At 42.4% G+C, this 19,591-nt stretch overlaps 1 protein-coding gene across 2 annotated transcripts in view; it reads left to right on the top strand.

The window, feature by feature from the left end:
• The window catches only part of adamtsl3 (ADAMTS-like 3), a 231,335-nt gene that overhangs the window by 145,154 nt on the left and 66,590 nt on the right, over nucleotides 1-19,591 (top strand). For both annotated transcript variants that reach the window (XR_008810152.1, XM_056278310.1), the window contains exons 7-12: nucleotides 2,725-2,851; nucleotides 13,913-13,987; nucleotides 15,678-15,835; nucleotides 17,608-17,719; nucleotides 18,141-18,279; nucleotides 18,757-18,807. Coding sequence is in view for 1 of the 2 variants with exons in the window: in XM_056278310.1 (XP_056134285.1) it covers nucleotides 2,725-2,851; nucleotides 13,913-13,987; nucleotides 15,678-15,835; nucleotides 17,608-17,719; nucleotides 18,141-18,279; nucleotides 18,757-18,807 (662 nt within the window). In the remaining variant the exon portion in view is untranslated. The remainder of the gene's footprint in view (nucleotides 1-2,724; nucleotides 2,852-13,912; nucleotides 13,988-15,677; nucleotides 15,836-17,607; nucleotides 17,720-18,140; nucleotides 18,280-18,756; nucleotides 18,808-19,591) is intronic.

Here is a 19,591-nt window from a genome sequence, read left to right as displayed (position 1 = left end):
CTGAGTGCATTCTTGGATCGCGGCACCGTACAGTAAGCCTCCCTGGTTAGTGTCTGAGAGTGTGCCGGCAGCCCAGCCTAGCGCAGGTACTTCGCGGCGCTAATCTGAGACATATGCAAGATGTCCATTTGAATGAACTGTGTAAACAGCAGCTCCGTAAAGTAGAAGTGAGGCTTGGCAGGGAAAGGAGACAGTAGGCATAGCGGACCAAAGTATGAGGTGGCATAGCACGTTGGTGAGACCAGCAGGGAGTCATTGGGTATTGCACTGGAGCTGGGACATGTTTCTGACAGAATGAGGCCAGCTCTTCTCTTGTCGCATGTATATATGGATTAATAATACACTGCACAGCTGCAGGGAAACTAGGGGTTTAAAATGAGGTGGGAAAATAAATGGCATTTCCTAAGAGTTAAAGGGGAGGAGAAGCTTCTTTGCATTGCAGTGATGTGTTTGTCCTGTGAGTTTTAATAACACCGTCATAGTAAGACAGAACAACAAGCTTAAGCATATCCACATTCAGCTTTGCGTGTGTGCTGTATGTCACCTATTGTAAAAAGTGACAAAGGATGAGGTGATCTGTTTGAAGCCCAGGATGTCTGATTTCACTGTGCTGCCATGCTTGTGAAGATGGGTCCTCACCGGGCCTTTAGAGACACCGCTCTAGAAAGCTAGAGCTGCAACCTGCTGCAACAGGAAAGACAATGCAGATTGCCTTATGTGGTCATGGCTCCACAGCTACAATGTGTCAGAGCCAGAAAGCCCTGCCCATCGTGGGGGATATCATCTATAGGGGACACATCCATTTCTGTTGTATTTTACTTGCTAACGTTTTCTGCCATTCAATAAATCCCCCAAAAATGTCAAAGGACCCCCACAGTGTTTGAAATGTTTTCTTGGGGAAACCCAGTAGCCAAATGGAGCAAACATTAACCAGTGTTTTTATTGAGCCATCCATCATACAGCTGGTGAGCCAAATGTTTGTAACAAGAAGAAAGGAGAAAGGTGGGGGGACATGAACACATTCAGTCAAATGCAGCAACATGATACATGAATGAAAATGATTTGTGTTTCATGTCCATACATTCAAGAGGAGACATGTGCCTTAAAGCCGCTGTGCGTAGAATTTGTAATGATGGTATCCTCGTCGACTATCTTGTGATCACACATATGTCTGTCGATAGAAAATTGAAACAACTGTGGTGGAAACTGGTTTATTCTATGTTAAGTTTTGGCTCTGTGTACCTGACCTTGAAAACCTCTGAATACTGCTGTACTTCTTTACAGCACTATTCATATTATTGTCAGTGACAGTATTGTACAGTGTAGTGATGTTATTTTTTCATTTGGATAACTCGAGTGAACAAAAGTTTGGGGCTTGTGGTTTATGCTCCCGCTAAACTAGCTAAGTTAGCTACATAACTAAGTAGCTGATCAGGTTGCTGACTCAGATAACTGAACTATGGCCAACACTGGTCTAGAAAAAAATATTGCACAGCTTAGGTAACACAACTTGATATCCTCATCAGTATTTCACTTACTAGCCGATGAGAAAGAAAGCCAGCTTCATGTCAGCCTTGAACCCCTTCAGCTCTCGGAATGCTTGCCAATGAGTGAACGTCCAGCTGACGTTTACTCTCGTTTTCCATTGTTCTATCACTCTCCTTCTTTACTTTTCTAGCCTCCTCTGATAGAGACGTCTTTCTTTTCCTTTTTGAAGTTTCTTCTATCCTCCCATCATCTGCCATATTGACTATTTGTAGCTTTGATGAAAGCAAGCAGCAAAGTCACACATCTGTTGTCTTCCTGGAATAACTAAAAATAATTATGTTTTGCTGTAAAATGGTTAACAGGTGTCGCACCAAAATCTGTGACCTGCCAGATTATGTGACTGTTTTTAAAACACACTATTTTAGCCAGAATATGGCAGTTAGATAAGATTAAGTTTAGGCATTAGGTTGGCAACACTTCATTTTAAACATGGGTTTTGTGTGGTTACGTTTAGCCTTAGCATCTTGGGGTTGGATGAAATATTGCATTTTAAGGGCAGGGTAGCATAATCTGATGGGTCACCGAACAGAAGCACTATTTGCTGGATCTTGAGCCCAGGGACAAAGAGTGAAAGCTAAACGCAGAATAAACCAATTGTCACTGTGATTGCTTCATTTTTCTATAGACAAATATATGTACATACACACATACAATCTATTTGAGGATGATTTAGTCACATTAAAACTCTAAGCATAGCAGCTTCAAGTAGTCACTGACAAATATGTAAAGCTAACAATTTTGCTCTGATGCACTTTTTACATGCATATAAAATCCCCCAAGTATCCTACATCTTATTCCAATAAAAATTAATGGATATAAGGAGAGATATCTGGAGATTTTAAGGCCAAAATTAAGTATGGAAAGTAAAATTTATATACTATACCGGACAGTTTGACAGACAAGAATGTACTAATATTCTGGAATTCACATTACCTAAAAGTATAATGAGTGGGGTTAGGACTTCTTTCTGTTATCAGGGCGGTTGAGTAACATCCTCCTACCAGACTTTGTCCCGAGTGGGAAGCTTTGTCGCCATGATGGATGTGTATGCGTAAATCTGTGTTCGCTTTTAACATGTAAGCACAGTTCAACTTTCTTCCTATTCTCTGTCTCTCTTTCACCCCTCCATCAGTACATAGAGCTCTGAGTTTGTGTCTGTATACATTATGTTCACAGGAGGTGGGCTGCGATCGACAGCTGGGCAGTGGTGCCAGGGAGGATAACTGTGGCGTCTGTGGTGGCGAAGGCTCCACATGTCGGCTGGTGCGTGGACAAGCTCTGCCTCACGTCTCACCAGAAGAGCGTAGGTGCACGCCCTGCTCCATGCTGTGGCAATAGGCTCACTATATTTCTGTCTATATTTCAAATATGCAACCCCTCCCCTCACTTGTGTATCCTTACTCGCTCAGGTTTCATATTTTAAGCTTGATATATCCAAGCTAAACTTTTACACTTTAACACTTGCTTGAATGGGCTTAAAAAAACTGAAATAGGCATCCCCTGTGCCAAATCTTCCCAAGTCCTGCATCTGCCGGGTCCCACAAATAGCTCATCCCATGAGATTTCCAAGCCCTTTCTGGTCTTATCTCTATCTGTGGCTGTGGACAATGAGTTTCAAAACTGGACAAAAAAACCCCCACTCTTTCTTTCTTCTTTGACAAATTTTGCTTTATTCTATATGATAGTGGAGATAGACAGGTAATATTGGTTTGCAAGAGAGCAAGACAAACACCAAATGTTTTGAGTCACATCCAGGATGCTGCCATCAGGTCTCAGTACATGCTTATCTGGAGCCAAACTCCCTTCTAACCCCTTTCCCAGCCATTCTTTATTGTGGCTAAATGATAGTTCTGGATATCTTTATACAGACCTAATATCATCAGCTGCCCTTGCTGTAGCCTGTTAGTCCATGCTAAGTGGGCCAAATGCCCTCAAATCCTGTCTCAGTTTTAGCCCATCCACAGCTCTGGCCTGGCCCTCTGTTATTGCCTCCAGCATTTATTTATCAAGACTGTGCTATTAACATGCCATCTGGCTACAGCCACCCACATATCCAGATTGAGCTACACCATCTACACTGTGATAATTTTTTTTTCTCTTGTGGGTTTCATAAAATTTAATGCCTAGATATTAAATTCATTAATGCATGCATAGCATTAGAGTTACAGCCTTTTATGTGAAACAAAAAGCTTTTTTGGTTCAGTTTAAGTTGGCTAAAGGCACAAAAGACCCTGCAAATCACCAAAAGCTGAGTAGGAGATGTGTGGATTTGTGAATTACTGTCATTTCCATATAAGTTTAAAGTTCACATAAGTTTACAGTTCTAGTTTAGTTCCAATTGTTCCGTCTGTCCCGAAAGATTAGATATGGGATAAGGCTGACTAGGCCATGGATAAAACCATGAACAGTTAAGTAAATAACATTGATTATCTCTTGTCAAGAGGTGGGATATATTAGGCAGCAAGTGAACAGTCCATTCTTGAAGTTGATGTGTTAGAAGCAGGAAAAATGGGCAAGCTGAAAGATTTGAGCGACTTTGACAAGGGCCAAATTGTGATGGCTAGATGACTGGGTAAGAGCATCTCCAAAACAGCAGATCTTGTAGGGTGTTCCCAGAATGCAGTGGTCAGTACCTACCAAAAGTGGTCCAAGGAAGGACAACCAGTGAACCGGTGACAAGGTAATGGGTGCCCAAGGCTCATTGTTGCACATTAGAGCGAAGGCTAGCCTGTCTTGTCCAATCCTACAGAAGAGCTACTGTAGCTCAAATTGCTGAAAGTGTTAATGCTGGCTATGATAGACAGGTGTCAGAACACACAGTGCATCACAGCTTGCTACGTAGGGGGCTGCGTAGCTGCAGACCGGTCAGAGTGCCCATGATTACCCTTGTCCACCACCGAAAGCTCCTACAACAGGCACGTGTGCATCAGAACTGGATCATGGTGCAATGGAAGAAGGTGGCCTGGTCTGATGAATCAAGTTTTCTTTTACATCATGTGGACAGCCATGTGCATGTACATCATTTACCAGGGGAAGAGGTGGCACCATGATGCACTGTGGGAAGAAGGCAAGCTGGTGGAGACAGTGTGATGCACAGGGCAATATTTTGCTGGGAAACCTTGGGTCCTGGCATTCATGTGGCTGTTACTTTGACTTGTACCACCTATCTAAACATTGTTGCAGACCAGGTACACCCATTCATGGCAATGGTATTCCCTGATGGCAGTGGCCTCTTTCAGCAGGATAATGTGCCCTGCCACACTGCACACATTATTCAGGAATGGTTTCAGGAACATGACAAAGAGTTCAAGATGTTGCCTTGGCCTCCAAATTCCCCAGATCTTAATCTGATCAAGCATCTGTGGGATGTGCTGGAAAAACAAGTTCGATCCATGGAGGCCCCACCTTGCAACTTACTGGACTTAAAGGATCTGCTGCTAACATCTTGGTGCCAGATACCAGAGGACACCTTCAGAGGTCTTGTGGAGTCCATGCCTCGACGGCTCAGAGCTGTTTTGGAAGCACGAGGGGGACCTACACCATATTAGGCAGATGGTTTAAATGTTTTGGCTGATTGGTGTATATTCCTCCATCCATCCATTATGCGAACCGCTTATCCTGCTCTCAGGGTCGTGGGGATGCTGGAGCCTATCCCAACAGTCACTGGGTGGCAGGTGGGGAGACACCCTGGACAGGCTGCCAGTCCTTCACAGGGCATGTATATTCATATTTATTTATAATAATGTCACTATGTCATGTCGAAAAAATTTTGAAAACAAAGGGATAAAAACATCAACAAACATTTTTTTTCCGACTGATTACAAAAACTAAAACTTGAAGTGCTTGCATCATCTCAGTCATTATCATTTATTCATCACAGGCCAATAAATACTTATCTTGCTCATAACTGTAATATATATTATAATGATTCATCGTTTACAGTATGTTAAAGATAATCCAATTTCCAGCATTTTTAATTACATAGGGTCAGAAAAACTCATGAATACCTTTTTTATGTCTGTGCATGCAGTGTGAAGGTACATTGAATGTTGAGTTTAGCCTAGCTTAGCTCAATTGCTGGATGTCTACCAGGATCATTAGCAGCTCCTCTCAAAAGAGGGGAAATATATCTCGTTACTGTATTTAATGGATGGTTAGTTTGTGAATGAACTTCATGTAAATACACACCACAAACCTATGCATTGGGGCACATTTCTGTTACAGTGAATAAGCATTTAAAAATGAAAATAAAAATCATTCCATAGTTTTAGACATGTTACTGCTGCCATGTATTAAGGTCTTGTGGAGACACTGTGAATATATCTTCACATTTTACCTGATTTGAAGCATGACAATCCAGTCTCCACCAAGGAAGAAGTTTGTTTGAACATTTGAAGGGCTGCTCAGTGTTTTCCTAAGTTTTAAAGGTTAATAAAGTAGATATTGGCAGCAAGTATATTTGCATACTCCATTTATTGGCTCCCCGGCTGAGGTATTGTATCACTTTTTTCAAATTAACTTGCTTTGGCATGGTTTCGAGAGTGGAAATGAACATGGCTGGGTCCCCTGAAAAACATTGATATTAGAAATCACAGCCAGCAACCATGTAAATATTTCTGTCTCAGTTTTAATATGTTGGGAGATATTTGGACTGTCACATAGCACACAGTAACACTTGGGAAGGGATGGGGGTTGGGGTCAGTAGTCCTTTGTTAGACTTCACTAGTTTTTAGAAATGTGACATCAACGGATAAAAAGTGGCTTTGTTTTAAAAATATAAAATATAGTCTTCTTCTTTCAGCTTATTCTGTTTCTCAGGGGTTGGCACCAATGGCGGCCGATGTGGCCATTGTTGTTGTTGTTTTTTGGGGGGGGGGGGTTCCCCCTTTTTTCCCCAATCTTCTGAGCCATCCTGGTCGCTGCTCCGCCCTCTTTGCTGATCTGGGGAGGTGCTGCAGACTACCACGTGCCTCCTCCGATACACATGGAGTTGCCAGCTGCTTCTTTTCACTTGATGGTGAGGAGTTTCGCCAGAGGGACGTAGTGCATGGGAGGATCATGCTATTCCCCCTCCCCCTCGAACAGGCGCCCCAACCAACCAGAGGAGGTGCTAATGCAGCCACCAGGACACATACCCACATCCGGCTTCCCACCTGCAGACACGGCCAATTGTGTCTGTAGGGACGCCCAACCAAGCCGGAGGTAACACGGGGATTCAATCTGCCAATCCCCATGTTGGTAGGCAACGGAATAGACCGCTACACTACTTGGACGCCCCCATGGCGGCCGTTGTTATCACTTCTTAATTGGATGGTTAGCTAGTTTGAGAGACACATCCATGAATTGTTGCTGAGAAGTTAAGTAAAAATGTTTTTAGTTTAAGTGATTTGAATACAACTTCTCAAAGAGCAATCATGTGAACTGATGCCGTTCAAAGGAAATCCTTACCTTTTTTTTTATTGTCTTAACAACAGTGAGCTTGATCTCAAAGTGTGTTACCGCATTTTCCGGTACCACAGCCAGTGTCCCCTAATGACCAGCACAAGGCTGTCTTTGTACAGCTCCAGTAAATGGGGATGGACTCGAGCCCTACGCAGTGGAAAGAGACTTTATATTGTTTTTGGAGAGCTCTGGTCTTCAGCATCACCTTCATCTGCCAGTTGCACTTAAGTCACCTCTCCTTGTCCAAGAACCCCCCACCCCCACCCCCTGCCCCCACCTCTTCTCTGTCTTGCATGTTAGGAACAGGAATCATCAGGAGTGACACAATGAAGACATACTGGAAGGTTTGTGTCCATGGGCAAGATGTAGCTGTTTTCACAGCATATCTGCAGTTACTATAAAGAGCCTGTTCCAAGTACACTTCTATCCTGGTTTAAAAGTACGAGCAGTTATCCAGTAAGCTGCTGAGGACCGTGACAACATGAGGCTTTCGTCCAGGTCCCTTTGAAGAGCTGGCAAAGTGAAGGGCACACTAAAGAATCAGGTAGCTGGGCTGTCCAGCTATGAACACTTTTGGATAAATCAAGAGTCTCTCTGGTTTACAGACTGTTGGGATTAGGGGTTTCAGGGTTTCAGGGCTTGGAACAGAATTGTAATAATTGGAAGAATTGTGCCTGGCAACTGCTCTCAGGCCTAAGGGACTATGCTCATGACAGATTTTAGAATTAGACATGGAAACAGAACTAAGATATTGCGCACCACCCAACCCAAACCTTAGAAATTATGTGAAAAATTTGCCCAATCTGGACCCAAACCACTCGGTTCAATAGTGGTTGTGTTTTTTGGATGTGAGAGGCATCCAGCACTGTGAATTTTGTATGTTCATATAGCCTGATCTTGTAGCCTGCACTGTAATCAACTGATTAATCAATAATTCAATCAATCAACCAACCTTTATCACATTTTGTTTTTAAAAAATACAATGCAATGTACTTTACATGCAAAACAGGTAAAATACGGGACACTATACCAGGGAAAAAAATCCTTACTCTTCTATCCTCAATGCTTCAAGCAGAAATCAAGGGCCTTGGGCTCAGGGCTTTCTAGAGGAACATTTCTATGGTCACCATTAATCCACTCTCAACGCTCGTAATAAGTATCTAACTCTTCTGACCACAGAATCACCTTATCCTAGGATTTGTTTTTTTTCTGTTCCTCTAGCCTCCTTTTTTTCAGCTTCATCGTCTCTCTTCATTTGAACTTTCCCCTCTCCTTGCACCATGGCTGGTTCAGCATCCTGAAAGAGGAGAATGGATTCATTTAATAACCCACAGACAGTGTTCTGTTACCACCGAGTTTATTTACTACAATACATACACACACACACACACGCACACGCACACACACACACTCTTAATCATTCTCAGTCATTCTCATCCATTATTCATGTCTTTTCATTTTATCAGTCATTATATTTGGAATATGAATTTGGAATATGAATTGGCCACAGCATTCCCTGAAGTCCCAGTTTATTGGTCAAGGAGACTTGCGTAAAATGAGCACACAACTGTTTATCTGTTTTTCCCTCTTCTCTTGTTTGTTTTGAAGGTGATTTTTTTTTTAATGTTTGGTCGCATACTTACCTTTCCTTTATGGAAAATAAAAAATGAGCATAACTAAGCTAATTTTAATGCTGAAAAAAATCAGAATTGCAGATTCAGATTCTGTGAGTTATTATGTTAGGGGCAAAGACCCAGGCCAGCAGGCAGGTACTTAATTGCTGGACCCAGAGCATGGTTATCAGAGGGACAAACAGCTTTGTCGACTGCGGAAAATAGCATTAGTGCTCCACTTGTCAACAAAACTCTCACCTTGTAGCCAGGTCTTTCTCTTGCACCACAGAGAGGGAAACGTGTTGTGTGAAAAGTCAGGACTTAGCAAAAACATTGCCTGTCTAACCCAAAAATAATAATAATAAAAAAATGAACAAAAGGAGAAAAAAAACAGCAATCTCTCAGTTGCAGGAAATACTATAGATAAACCATGTCTCCTCCACGCATGAGCGATGAGATTCTACACATAACACAGGGGGATAGATTTGTGACCAGGGCCAGGCACAGAAACAAAAAGGAGAGGGGGGTTCTTATAGACCTCGTGTAACTTAAATAACCAAAAACCAACAACACATTAGCAAGCTTGACACTCAGTCAATGTTTTCTTAGCAGGCACAGTCCAAAGCCTACGAATGATCCTCCTATTTCAGAGGAACTCAACAGTTCAATGCGGCTCTCGTTTCACATACACACAGCCCTGTGTCATGGAATCAGCAGGCACCTTCTCTTGCCAGTTTAAACACAGACACACGCACACACACACACACACACACACACACACACAGCCACTGCTGTTTCCACCTGCTCCCAAATCATTGCCCAAACCTGTTCCTTCACAGCCACAAAGTTCAGCTGATCTGGAAGGTTGGTCAATGTTGCAATACTATTATCATTTAAAATATAATTTTCATGGTAACGGCAACAGTTAACAACATGATGGTCTACTTTAAAACATCCCAATATGATGCAAAATTCACTTTCATAGGTCCTCACTTTTTCACACATACTCTCACAAATCCAAACACCTACAACCATGTATGTCTGTGCAGGAACAGATACACAGCGAATGATTTCGCTTGAAGGGACAGTTCACCCCAAAATCAAAAATACATCTTTTTCCTTTTAGTTTTGGAGCTATCGACTGATCAGCCGTAGAGATGTCTGCCTTCTCTCGAATATAATAGAATTGGAGGGCACTCGGCTTGATTTGCTCAAAGTACCAAAAAAGAAAAAAGTTTTTCGAAAAACTCAACAGATATGTCTTTTCCCAGAAATTATGACCCAGTTAACTATTTTCTTAGACTGAACTACACCTACATCTACAGCGACAACTATATCTACATACACACACACACACACACACACACACACACACACACACACACACACACACACACACACACACACACACATATGCTCTTATACAGTGCATCCGGAAAGTATTCACACCCCTTCACTTTCCCCACATTTTGTTATGTTACAGCCTTATTCCAAAATTGATTAAATTCCTTTTTTTTCTCATCCGTCTACACACAATACCCCATAATGACAAAGTGAAAAAGGTTTTGTAGAAATTTTTGCAAATTTATTAAAAATAAAAAACTGAAATATTGCATGTACATAAGTATTCACACCCTGCTATGACACTCAAAATTGAGCTCAGGTTCATCCTGTTTCCACTGATCATCCTTGAGATGTTTCTACATCTTGATTGGAGTCCACCCGTAGTAAATTCAATTGATTGGACATGATTTGGAAAGGCACACACCTGTCTATATAAGGTCCCACTGTTGACAGTGCATGTCAGAGCAGAAACCAAGCCATGAAGTCAAAGGAATTGTCTGTGGACCTCCGAGACAGGATTGTATCGAGGCACAGATCTGTGGAAGGGTACAAAAAATTTCTACGGCTTTGAAGGTCCCGAAGAGCACAGTGGTCTCCATCATTCGTAAATGGAAGAAGTTTGGATCCACCAGGACTCTTCCTAGAGCTGGTCGCCCAGCCAAACTGAGCAATCGGGGGAGAAGGGCCTTGGTCAGGGAGGTGACCAAGAACCCGATGGACACTCTGACAGAGCTCCAGCGTTCCTCTGTGGAGATGGGAGAACCTTCCAGAAGGACAACCATCTCTGCAGCACTCCACCAGTCAGGCCTCTATGGTAGAGCGGCCAGACGGAAGCCTCTGCTCAGTAAAAGGCACATGACAGCCCGCTTGGAGTTTGCCAGAAAGCACCTAAAGGACTCTCAGACCATGAGAAACAAGATTCTCTGGTCTGATGAAACCAAGATTGAACTCTTTGGCCTGAATGCTAAACGTCACATCTGGAGGAAACCAGGCACCTCTCATCACCTTGCTAATACCATCCCTACAGTGAAGCATAGTGGTGGCAGCATCATGCTGTGGGGATGTTTTTCAGCGGCAGGAACTGGTAGACTAGTCATGATCGAGGGAAAGATGAATGGAGCAAAGTACAGAGAGATCCTTGATGAAAACCTGCTCCAGAGCTCTCAGAACCTCAGACTGGGTCGAAGGTTTACCTTTCAACACGGCAACGACCCTAAGCACACAGCCAAGACAACGAAGGAGTGGCTTCGGGACAACTCTTTCAATGTCCTTGAGTAGCCCAGCCAGAGCCCAGACTTGAACCCCATTGAACATCTCTGGAAAGACCTGAAAATAGCTGTGCAGCGACGCTCCCCATCTAACCTTACAGAGCTTGAGAGGATCTGCAGAGAAGAATGGGAGAAATACCCCAAATATAGGTATGCCAAGCTTGTAGCTTCATACCCAAGAAGACTTGAGGCTGTAATGGCTGCCAAGGGTGCCTCAACCAAGTACTGAGTAAAGGGTGTGAATACTTATGTACATGCAATATTTCAGTTTTTTATTTTTAATAAATTTGCAAAAATTTCTACAAAACTTTTTTCACTTTGTTATTATGGGGTATTGTGTGTAGATTGATGAGGGGGAAAAAAGGAATTTAACCCAATTTGGAATAAGGCTGTAGCATAACAAAATGTGGGGAAAGTGAAGGGGTGTGAATACTTTCCGGATGCACTGTATGTGGAGAAACAGGCAGGTGCACAGGGACGGCACTCACAACACATAGTGGCTCTCACACACACACACACACACACACACACACACACACACACACACACACACACACACACACACACACACACACACACACACATGTAGGCCTACAGCAACACAAACCTTCACACACTCGCCCACACAACTACTGACACACAGACCCAGATAAGCAAGAGTACAATCAAAAGTTAAACAAAGCTTGGAGTGCGACCCTCATGGGAGGTGGCTGCGGGAAGCCATATTAGATATGTGGAACTGAGATAGTATCAGTTGAGTGATTTGAGCAGAGACACTGCTTCCGGCTTGGAGGGAGATGGAGTCGGGGAGACCCTCAGAGAGCTTTAGACTGGGTGGCCAGGAAGGTGGTGGCAGAGTATATTTGAGTTATGGTGGTTCTCTATGAGAGATCAGGTTTTATTTTGTCCATTATCTAATACCACCACTGGAAATTGAGATCTCATTTTAGTACAAAGGACTGCAATAAGACCCTGTGCACACACATGCACGCACACACACACACACACACACACACACACACACACACACAAGCCAAACATATCCCATTTATTCTCTGAAGGGGTCAGACTGAAATATTTGGCATCTTGAGTAGAATCAGTGTCAATCAACAGTATCACTTTTATTCATTTTCACATTTTCTTACATTCAGGACCTGCATGATGGGTTGTCGTTCTCCCCTTCTTTCATTTTAGCAGTTAACTCTCCATGTATGCATAATGCATAGCTACCTTAGGCGCTTAGTGGCCCAGACATCTTTCATGACTTTTATCTCTACTCAAAGTGACAAGTTTTGCCTGTTTTGCTTTTTTTGCCATCTTATCTCACACATTCTGTTATACTGACAAGAGATTCAAGGTCAAAATGGATCGCTAGCGTAATTATTATTCACTTTGTCAGTTAAGATAGTGACTCTATGATTGTATGAACAATACAAATGGCATTGGAGGGAACATCAGTCTGCCAGCTATATGCATGACAACAAACCCATACACAAGTGTAAGCTCTCATTTCAGACTTCCATGTACGAGCGTGTGTGCTGTCCATGAATTTCGCTGGGAATCTGGTTTATTTAGTTCACTGTGTAAATGCTGCATTTCTTCACGTGCCTGTTAGGATCACGTAAAGATGTATTTTGTAAGCAAGATGACAAAAGAGTGATAGGTGCTGCTGCTTAAAAAAAGATGACACCGTTGAAATGGTCGGTAATTACAGTTTGGATTAGTCAGAAGCACATTTGAGGCATAACTTTGTAATTTGACAGAATCTATGCCCAAGTACATAAACCTGAAAAGGTAATTGAGGTTACAGGTGCTGATAGCCATATTTTTTTGGCATTTTTATACCTTTATCACATAGTGATAGTGGAGGAAGACAGGAAATGGAGAGATAGAGAAAGAGTGAGACAGAGAGGTAAGACGTGTAACAAAGGTCGCCGGCTGGATTCGAAACGGCGATGGTTGCGACCATATGGCCATGCGCTCTAACCATTCGGGTACGGAGGCAACCTAATAGCCTTATTTTTTCTTTCTTTTTTTTTGGATTTTTTTCCCCTTTTTCTCCCTAATTGTACATGGCCAATTACCCCACTCTTCTGAGTCATCCCGTTCACTGCTCCACCCCCTCTGCTGATCCCGGGAGGGCTGCAGACTACCACGTCTCCTCTGATACATGTGGAGTCGCCAGCTGCTTCTTTTTACCTGACAGTGAGGAGTTTCACCAGGGGGACACAGCACATGGGAGGATCACGCTATTTCCCCCAGTCCCCCGCTCCCCCCAACAAGTGCCCCGACTGACCAGAGAAGGCGCTAGTGCAGTGACCAGGACACATACTCACATCCGGCTTCCCACCGGCAGACACAGCCAATTGTGTCTGTAGGGATGCCCGACCGAGCCGGAGGTAACACGGGATTCGAACCAGTGATCCCCATGTTGGTAGACCACGGAATAGACCGCTACGCTACCTGGATGCCTGTTAATAGCCTTATTTTAATTGGAAAAGATTGTCTGTTCAATTTAGTAATCTGTTCATTTTGGATGTAAGTCATCCAAACATATTTGACTGTAATCCGACCAGGTCATCGAGTGCGAGTCTATTGTGATGATATTGTTCGGATGATATTTAGCAGGTAGGTAGTAACAGATGGCATTATGATAAATTTAAGCCTTCCCAATCCTCCTTGTGCTTATTCTTGCAGCTTTGAAGACAGTAGTTGAAGCCCCCATTGGAAGCCGCTTTCTCCGCGTCAATGCTAAAGGCCCTGATATCATAGGTGAGTGATGTGTACATCTGAGCCCGCTCTGCGGGAAGAGAGACAGCTCGGTGGGACTCTTATCAGATTGTATGAGCAATTCTTCCCTTGCTTGTTTAAGCACACCATCACCCATCGAAACACACACATGCATGCGTCACGCACATGTGCGCACACACACACACACACACAAACACATGCCTTACACAATGTTTTACCTTATCTTTTTATGTACTCACTCTATCTCAGTCTGGGCTAACAAATGTGCTGGCTGGAGCTCAGTGTAGTTACACCACTAGTCCTCATTCTGCATATGTGTGTGTGAGAGAGAGTGAGAGAGAGAGGTAGAAAGGGATAAAAGGAGATAGAGGAATACAGGAATACATTCAGAGATACAGAAATAGCATTTAGAATGAGAAAATATTAGCCGGACAGACATGAAAGTAGAACTAGGGAATGTTAATGACGTTACCAACCATGTTAAGAAACATTACTTTTTTGGGATACAAGCAGACTACTGCACAAAGGATAGTGGGTAGGATTTAGTTTTGGGAATGAATTCCTTCATAATTCTGAATGAAAAAAAAAAACCTGAATTGAAACATCCCAAACCTGTCCTGCAGCTTGTCAGTATGATCCTGTGCTGCCCTTGAATGTTTGTGGTTCTTTTCTTTTTTGTGTGGGTTTTTTGTCTTTTTTTTTCTTCCATTTTTACTCAGCTGTGAATTGGGAATCTGCTACACAGCTCGAGTCCACAATAAACTCAGATATACCCAGCATATGTCCATCCAGTGACCTTGTACACACTTCTGTAGTTCCGACAACATAATACTCCCAGGACTGTCAGGCTTTAGAGGATGTGTGCTTTGTCAGATGGTTCAGAATGGGAGGTTGCAGAGCCCTCGAAATGACTTTAGCAGATCATCAGCTATCAAGAGATCAGTGTGGTGGATTTTGGGACAGTATAGAAGGAGCGGTTGAAAGAAGAGAAAGACCACAGTAACATTTACAACTCTCCTAACCTAACCTCAGGTTCATGAACTCCTTCAAAACTAAATATTATTTGAAGTCTAATCGTATTTTCACCCCATGGCTACATGGGTCCTTTATAAAGGGACTATTTAGATAAGCTGTGAATTCTTTGGGGAAAAGTTGTAATTGAAGTAAAAAGTACATGAGACCAGTCTGCTCAAAACAAACTCATTTGGTCGAAATGCTGAAACCTTAGTTATTGTTGAAGTGAAAATAATACTTTGGCAATTGCGTTTGGTATTCTCCATCGCAAAGTGTAGTGAAAGGAATGCATACTGTTTGTAAGAGAAAAATAAACTGTGAAGAGATGAGAGATGAACAGTTATACTTTGCAGTATGTTGCACCATCTGAATATGATTATGCATTGCATAGGGGATAGCTCTATCTATCCTGTGCTAGTTTTCCCGTGCACCAAGCCAATTATCTTGTCACAGACACTTACCATTGACATCAGCTGATGTCATTAGAAACCATGGGAATTTCACTCATCCGTGTTTTTACTGTTAACCTGCCATATCACTATCTCGGTGTCCTCCAGTGATAGTAGTTTTTCTACACCTGGCAAATTCTAGACATTTTTCTCGCAATGGGCCACTTCAAACTAGCAATAACTGTTACTTTAGCAAACATCTTTCTCTCGCTTGTCGTTCTTGCACTTTTTCTTTCTCTCTCTCTCAGTCATTGAGGCTGTCTCGCTTCACGGGAGGACAGAAGAGACCAGTCTGATGTCTACAGGCTCCTTTGTGATAGGGAACACCTCCCTGGACTTCCAGAGAGGGACAGACAGGCAGACACTGAGGACACAGGGACCACTCAGTGCAGATTTCATCATCAAGGTGAGACGAAGCTGAGAGATGAGAGACAAAGCAGCAACACAGCCGGTAGTGTTTTTGCATTTTCGTCTCCTTCCCTCCCTACTCATGTTGCTCATTTTCTCTCCCACTCCCTTTCATTTTAGTCTATGTTTTGTTGCATGTCATACATACTCTCCTGTCTGCAACTCTGTTTAATTTATGTCGCTATTTTTAGTCAAGTCTTTCTTGAAAATGGCATTCTGAATCTCAATGGTACTTTACCTGGTTAAGTAAAGGCTTAATTTGATGTTCACATGTTGTTAATGGTGCAATATAAACAAATCAAACTTGGCCGAGCAATGTCTAGCAAGACAGTGAAATTTCCCAAACCTGTTTCATTAAAATAATTGCTTTAGGCGCAGCTGGTATCATTGGTATAGAGACCTGTTGATCCTATGAAACTTCAGTCTGCACCGACTGTATTGTCTCACAATGCTTCTGATATTGTAATAACAATAAAGATAAGCACTCTAGCAAAACAGGTCAGTTGCAGGATCATTTGTCTCTCTATAACAAATAAGCATTGTGCAACGACTCATTCATCATACCCACTATAACCCAATGGGCAAAGTGGAGCATTACATAACAAAAACCTTCTGAGTTGTGTTTCAAATGAAACCAGTAAAGTCACACATTACCATGTGGGATTTGCATAGCAGCTCATGGCACAAAATCCATTCACCCTCTTTGTCTGAACAAGGGTTGAAAGGGGCTGGGGCCTATCTCAGCATGCATTAGGTAGAAGGCAGAGAGACACCTTGGATAGTTTAAAGACTACAGTTCACCTGTCTTGCATGCCTTTGGACTGTTGGGGGAAGCTGTAGTACTTGGTAAAAACCTGTACAAAAAAGGGAAGAATATGCAAACTCCACACTGAACGACTATGACACTATAGTTGTGAGACAACAGTGCTAAACACTAAGCCATTAGTCTCAAAAATACTATTGGTTTTCAAACATGTATGATTGAACCTGTGATGTCTGCTTTTCGTGTTGAAATTAACAATTAGATGCAAGTAGGAGGATGAGTTTCAACTCCTTAACTGCATACACATTTTGTCTGATGCATGAATAAAAAAAGATTAGTCTAGTTTAGGTTGGTAGGACAGCCTGGTTTGTTATTGCCAGTATTTGACAGCCTAAGAGGTCTCTAGTGGTGATTAAAAGTCTCTAGTGAAACATATTGGGTGCATTTCAATAAGGCTTCGCTTTCTGGCTTTCACATCTCAACTAAAGCTGGTCTGTGCACATAGATCAAAAAGCTTGGAGAAAACCATTGACCCAACTTACACTTATACCCCTCTCTTCTCTTCTCTTTTCTTCTCTTCTCTTCTCTTCTCTTCTCTTCTCTTCTCTTCTCTTCTCTTCTCTTCTCTTCTCTTCTCTTCTCTCTTCTCTTCTCTTCTCTTCTCTTCTCTTCTCTTCTCTTCTCTTCTCTTCTCTTCTCTTCTCTTCTCTTCTCTTCTCTTCTCTTCTCTTCTCTTCTCTTCTCTTCTCTTCTCTTCTCTTCTCTTCTCTTCTCTTCTCTCCTCTCCTCTCCTCTCCTCTTTCTCTTCTCTCCCATTATTTCCTTCTGTGCTCTCCTCCACTCCACTGCATTCTACTGTATCTACTATATTAACCTCTTATCTACTCTGCTGTCTTCTCCTTTATTGTTTTGTCCTCTCCTGTCTCCCCCACCCCCTCTCATCTTTTGTCCTCTTCTCTCCTCTCTTCCACTGTATTCTACTGTTCTTTACTTCCACACCCCTCCAGATTAAGTATGGAGGGCCAAGGGACACGGCGGTCCAGTTCCTCTTTTACCAGCCCATCAGGTACCGGTGGAGAGAGACTGACTTCTTTCCCTGCTCCGTCACCTGTGGGGGAGGTGAGGCTCAACAGATTGTCAGTGACCAAAAAACCCCCAAAACAAAACAAAAACAAATAGTTGTAGTTCAAGCATCATTAGTAAAAGGTACATGCAGTGCTGCTAGGAAAATGAAATGCCAACATGTGGTCATATTCAACAGTGACATTTAAAAAAGGAAAACACTGAGAGGAAACATATTTGAAAAAGTTAAATGTAATTATAAAGTTAGAATAAAGATAAAGGCAAAGTTTGTTTCAAAAGAGAATTTGTCATGAAATATATTAAGTTTTGTTTCCCATTACACCAACAAGGTGGCTTACTTTCAATATTTCCCATTGGTTCTTTGCAGCAATTGGCTCCATTTTCAGCATCATCACTTGATGTTAGACATAACAGTTGACATTTCATATATTAGAGCCTGTGTTGTGTGCCCATCTAGGTTACCAGCTGAACTCTGCAGAGTGTACGGACATCCGCTCCAACCAAACCTTGCCTGAGCAGCACTGTAACAGCTACCCCGAGAACACCAAACCCACACCCAAACTCAAGGAGTGCAACATGGACCCTTGTCCAGAAAGGTCAACTCCTTACCTTTCAACTTTGTTGGTTTAGGCTCAATAAATATGGCAGGAGACTATTGGGGACAAGCCCAGACCTGGTGGCCTCCAGTTAGGGGATAGATTTTGGGTCAGTTATTGGAGCAATATTTTTTCTTTTCCTTGTGTCAGATGGAGCTTCAAATTTTAGGACAAAGTTAATTGCGGCTGCAGTTTTCATTTTTCTCCTCAGGGAAAAAGTGCTGATCCTCTTTTTTTTTTTAAAGGGCTTGATCAATCAAGGGTCTAATCGATAGGCTTATTATTCAGCAATGCTACCTTGGAAGTGCAAAGAGTTTATTATTCACTGCCTCATTAATTGTGAAAATGTAATCGTTATCTGAAAGGACATTCATGAGAACTAGTACCTGGAAATCTTTTCTGTCTTCGTGGCTGCTTTTAGGAAGTTGTTGAGTTTTAAAGTCTCACTTTGTTTATGTGGCGTGTTTTGTCTCCCAGTGATGGATTCATAGAGGTGATGCCATACGACCACTTCCAACCACTGCCTCGGTGAGTGACGCATACAATCCATCATTTATAATTCAGCTACTAAACACTAGCACAACGAAATACCTTCCAAGCCATATCATTGCCAAGGCCTGTCCCCTGTTTAGTCTGACTTCATCCTTGCATCAGCATGAGTGTGAGCAAGCTCCAAATGTGTCGGATCTGCGTATGGAGTTTTTACAGCTCAATCCAAGAGTAGTTTCACGGCCTCATACTGTCTGTTCTGTAGATCTAAGGGTCTCTCCAGCCCTGTGCAGACTCTGATCTCATCGTCTGGCACAGAAGTCCGATTGGGTGTGATCGGTGGTGTAAGGCAAGGGTGACTGCACCATACTCTGTCATTAGGATGGAACTATTGTAACCTGTCATACCCATTAGACGTGTTTGGCTGTATTGTAATTTGGCATGCTGATCTATGCCAAGGTATGTTGAGTCATTGCCAGAGTAAAGTTAATTGATGTGTATAAGTCAGTAGGTACATGCCTTTCCACATAAGACACGTTTTTTTTATTTTGATTTCCAATGGCATGTGTCCAAACTCTGCAGGAAAAAAACAATAGTGTTTCATTTAATCTAATACTGTCTGTGTTAAACTAAATACACTCTATACAACATCATATGTTGTATAGAGTGAACCGCATCCCTCGGTGATGTTGGCAATGCCCCCCCATCTATCTTTATGCACTGTACTAAGTCCTGTAGTACTATTTGATTTATAAAATATGTAGATTGTGTGTATTGTTTAATATAAAATTCCTTATAAATATGATTAATGTACCATATAGGT

Source organism: Lampris incognitus, chromosome 4 (assembly GCF_029633865.1).
Source record: "Lampris incognitus isolate fLamInc1 chromosome 4, fLamInc1.hap2, whole genome shotgun sequence".
NCBI classification, from domain to species: Eukaryota; Metazoa; Chordata; class Actinopteri; order Lampriformes; family Lampridae; genus Lampris; species Lampris incognitus.
This window is presented reverse-complemented; position numbering and strand designations above follow the sequence as displayed.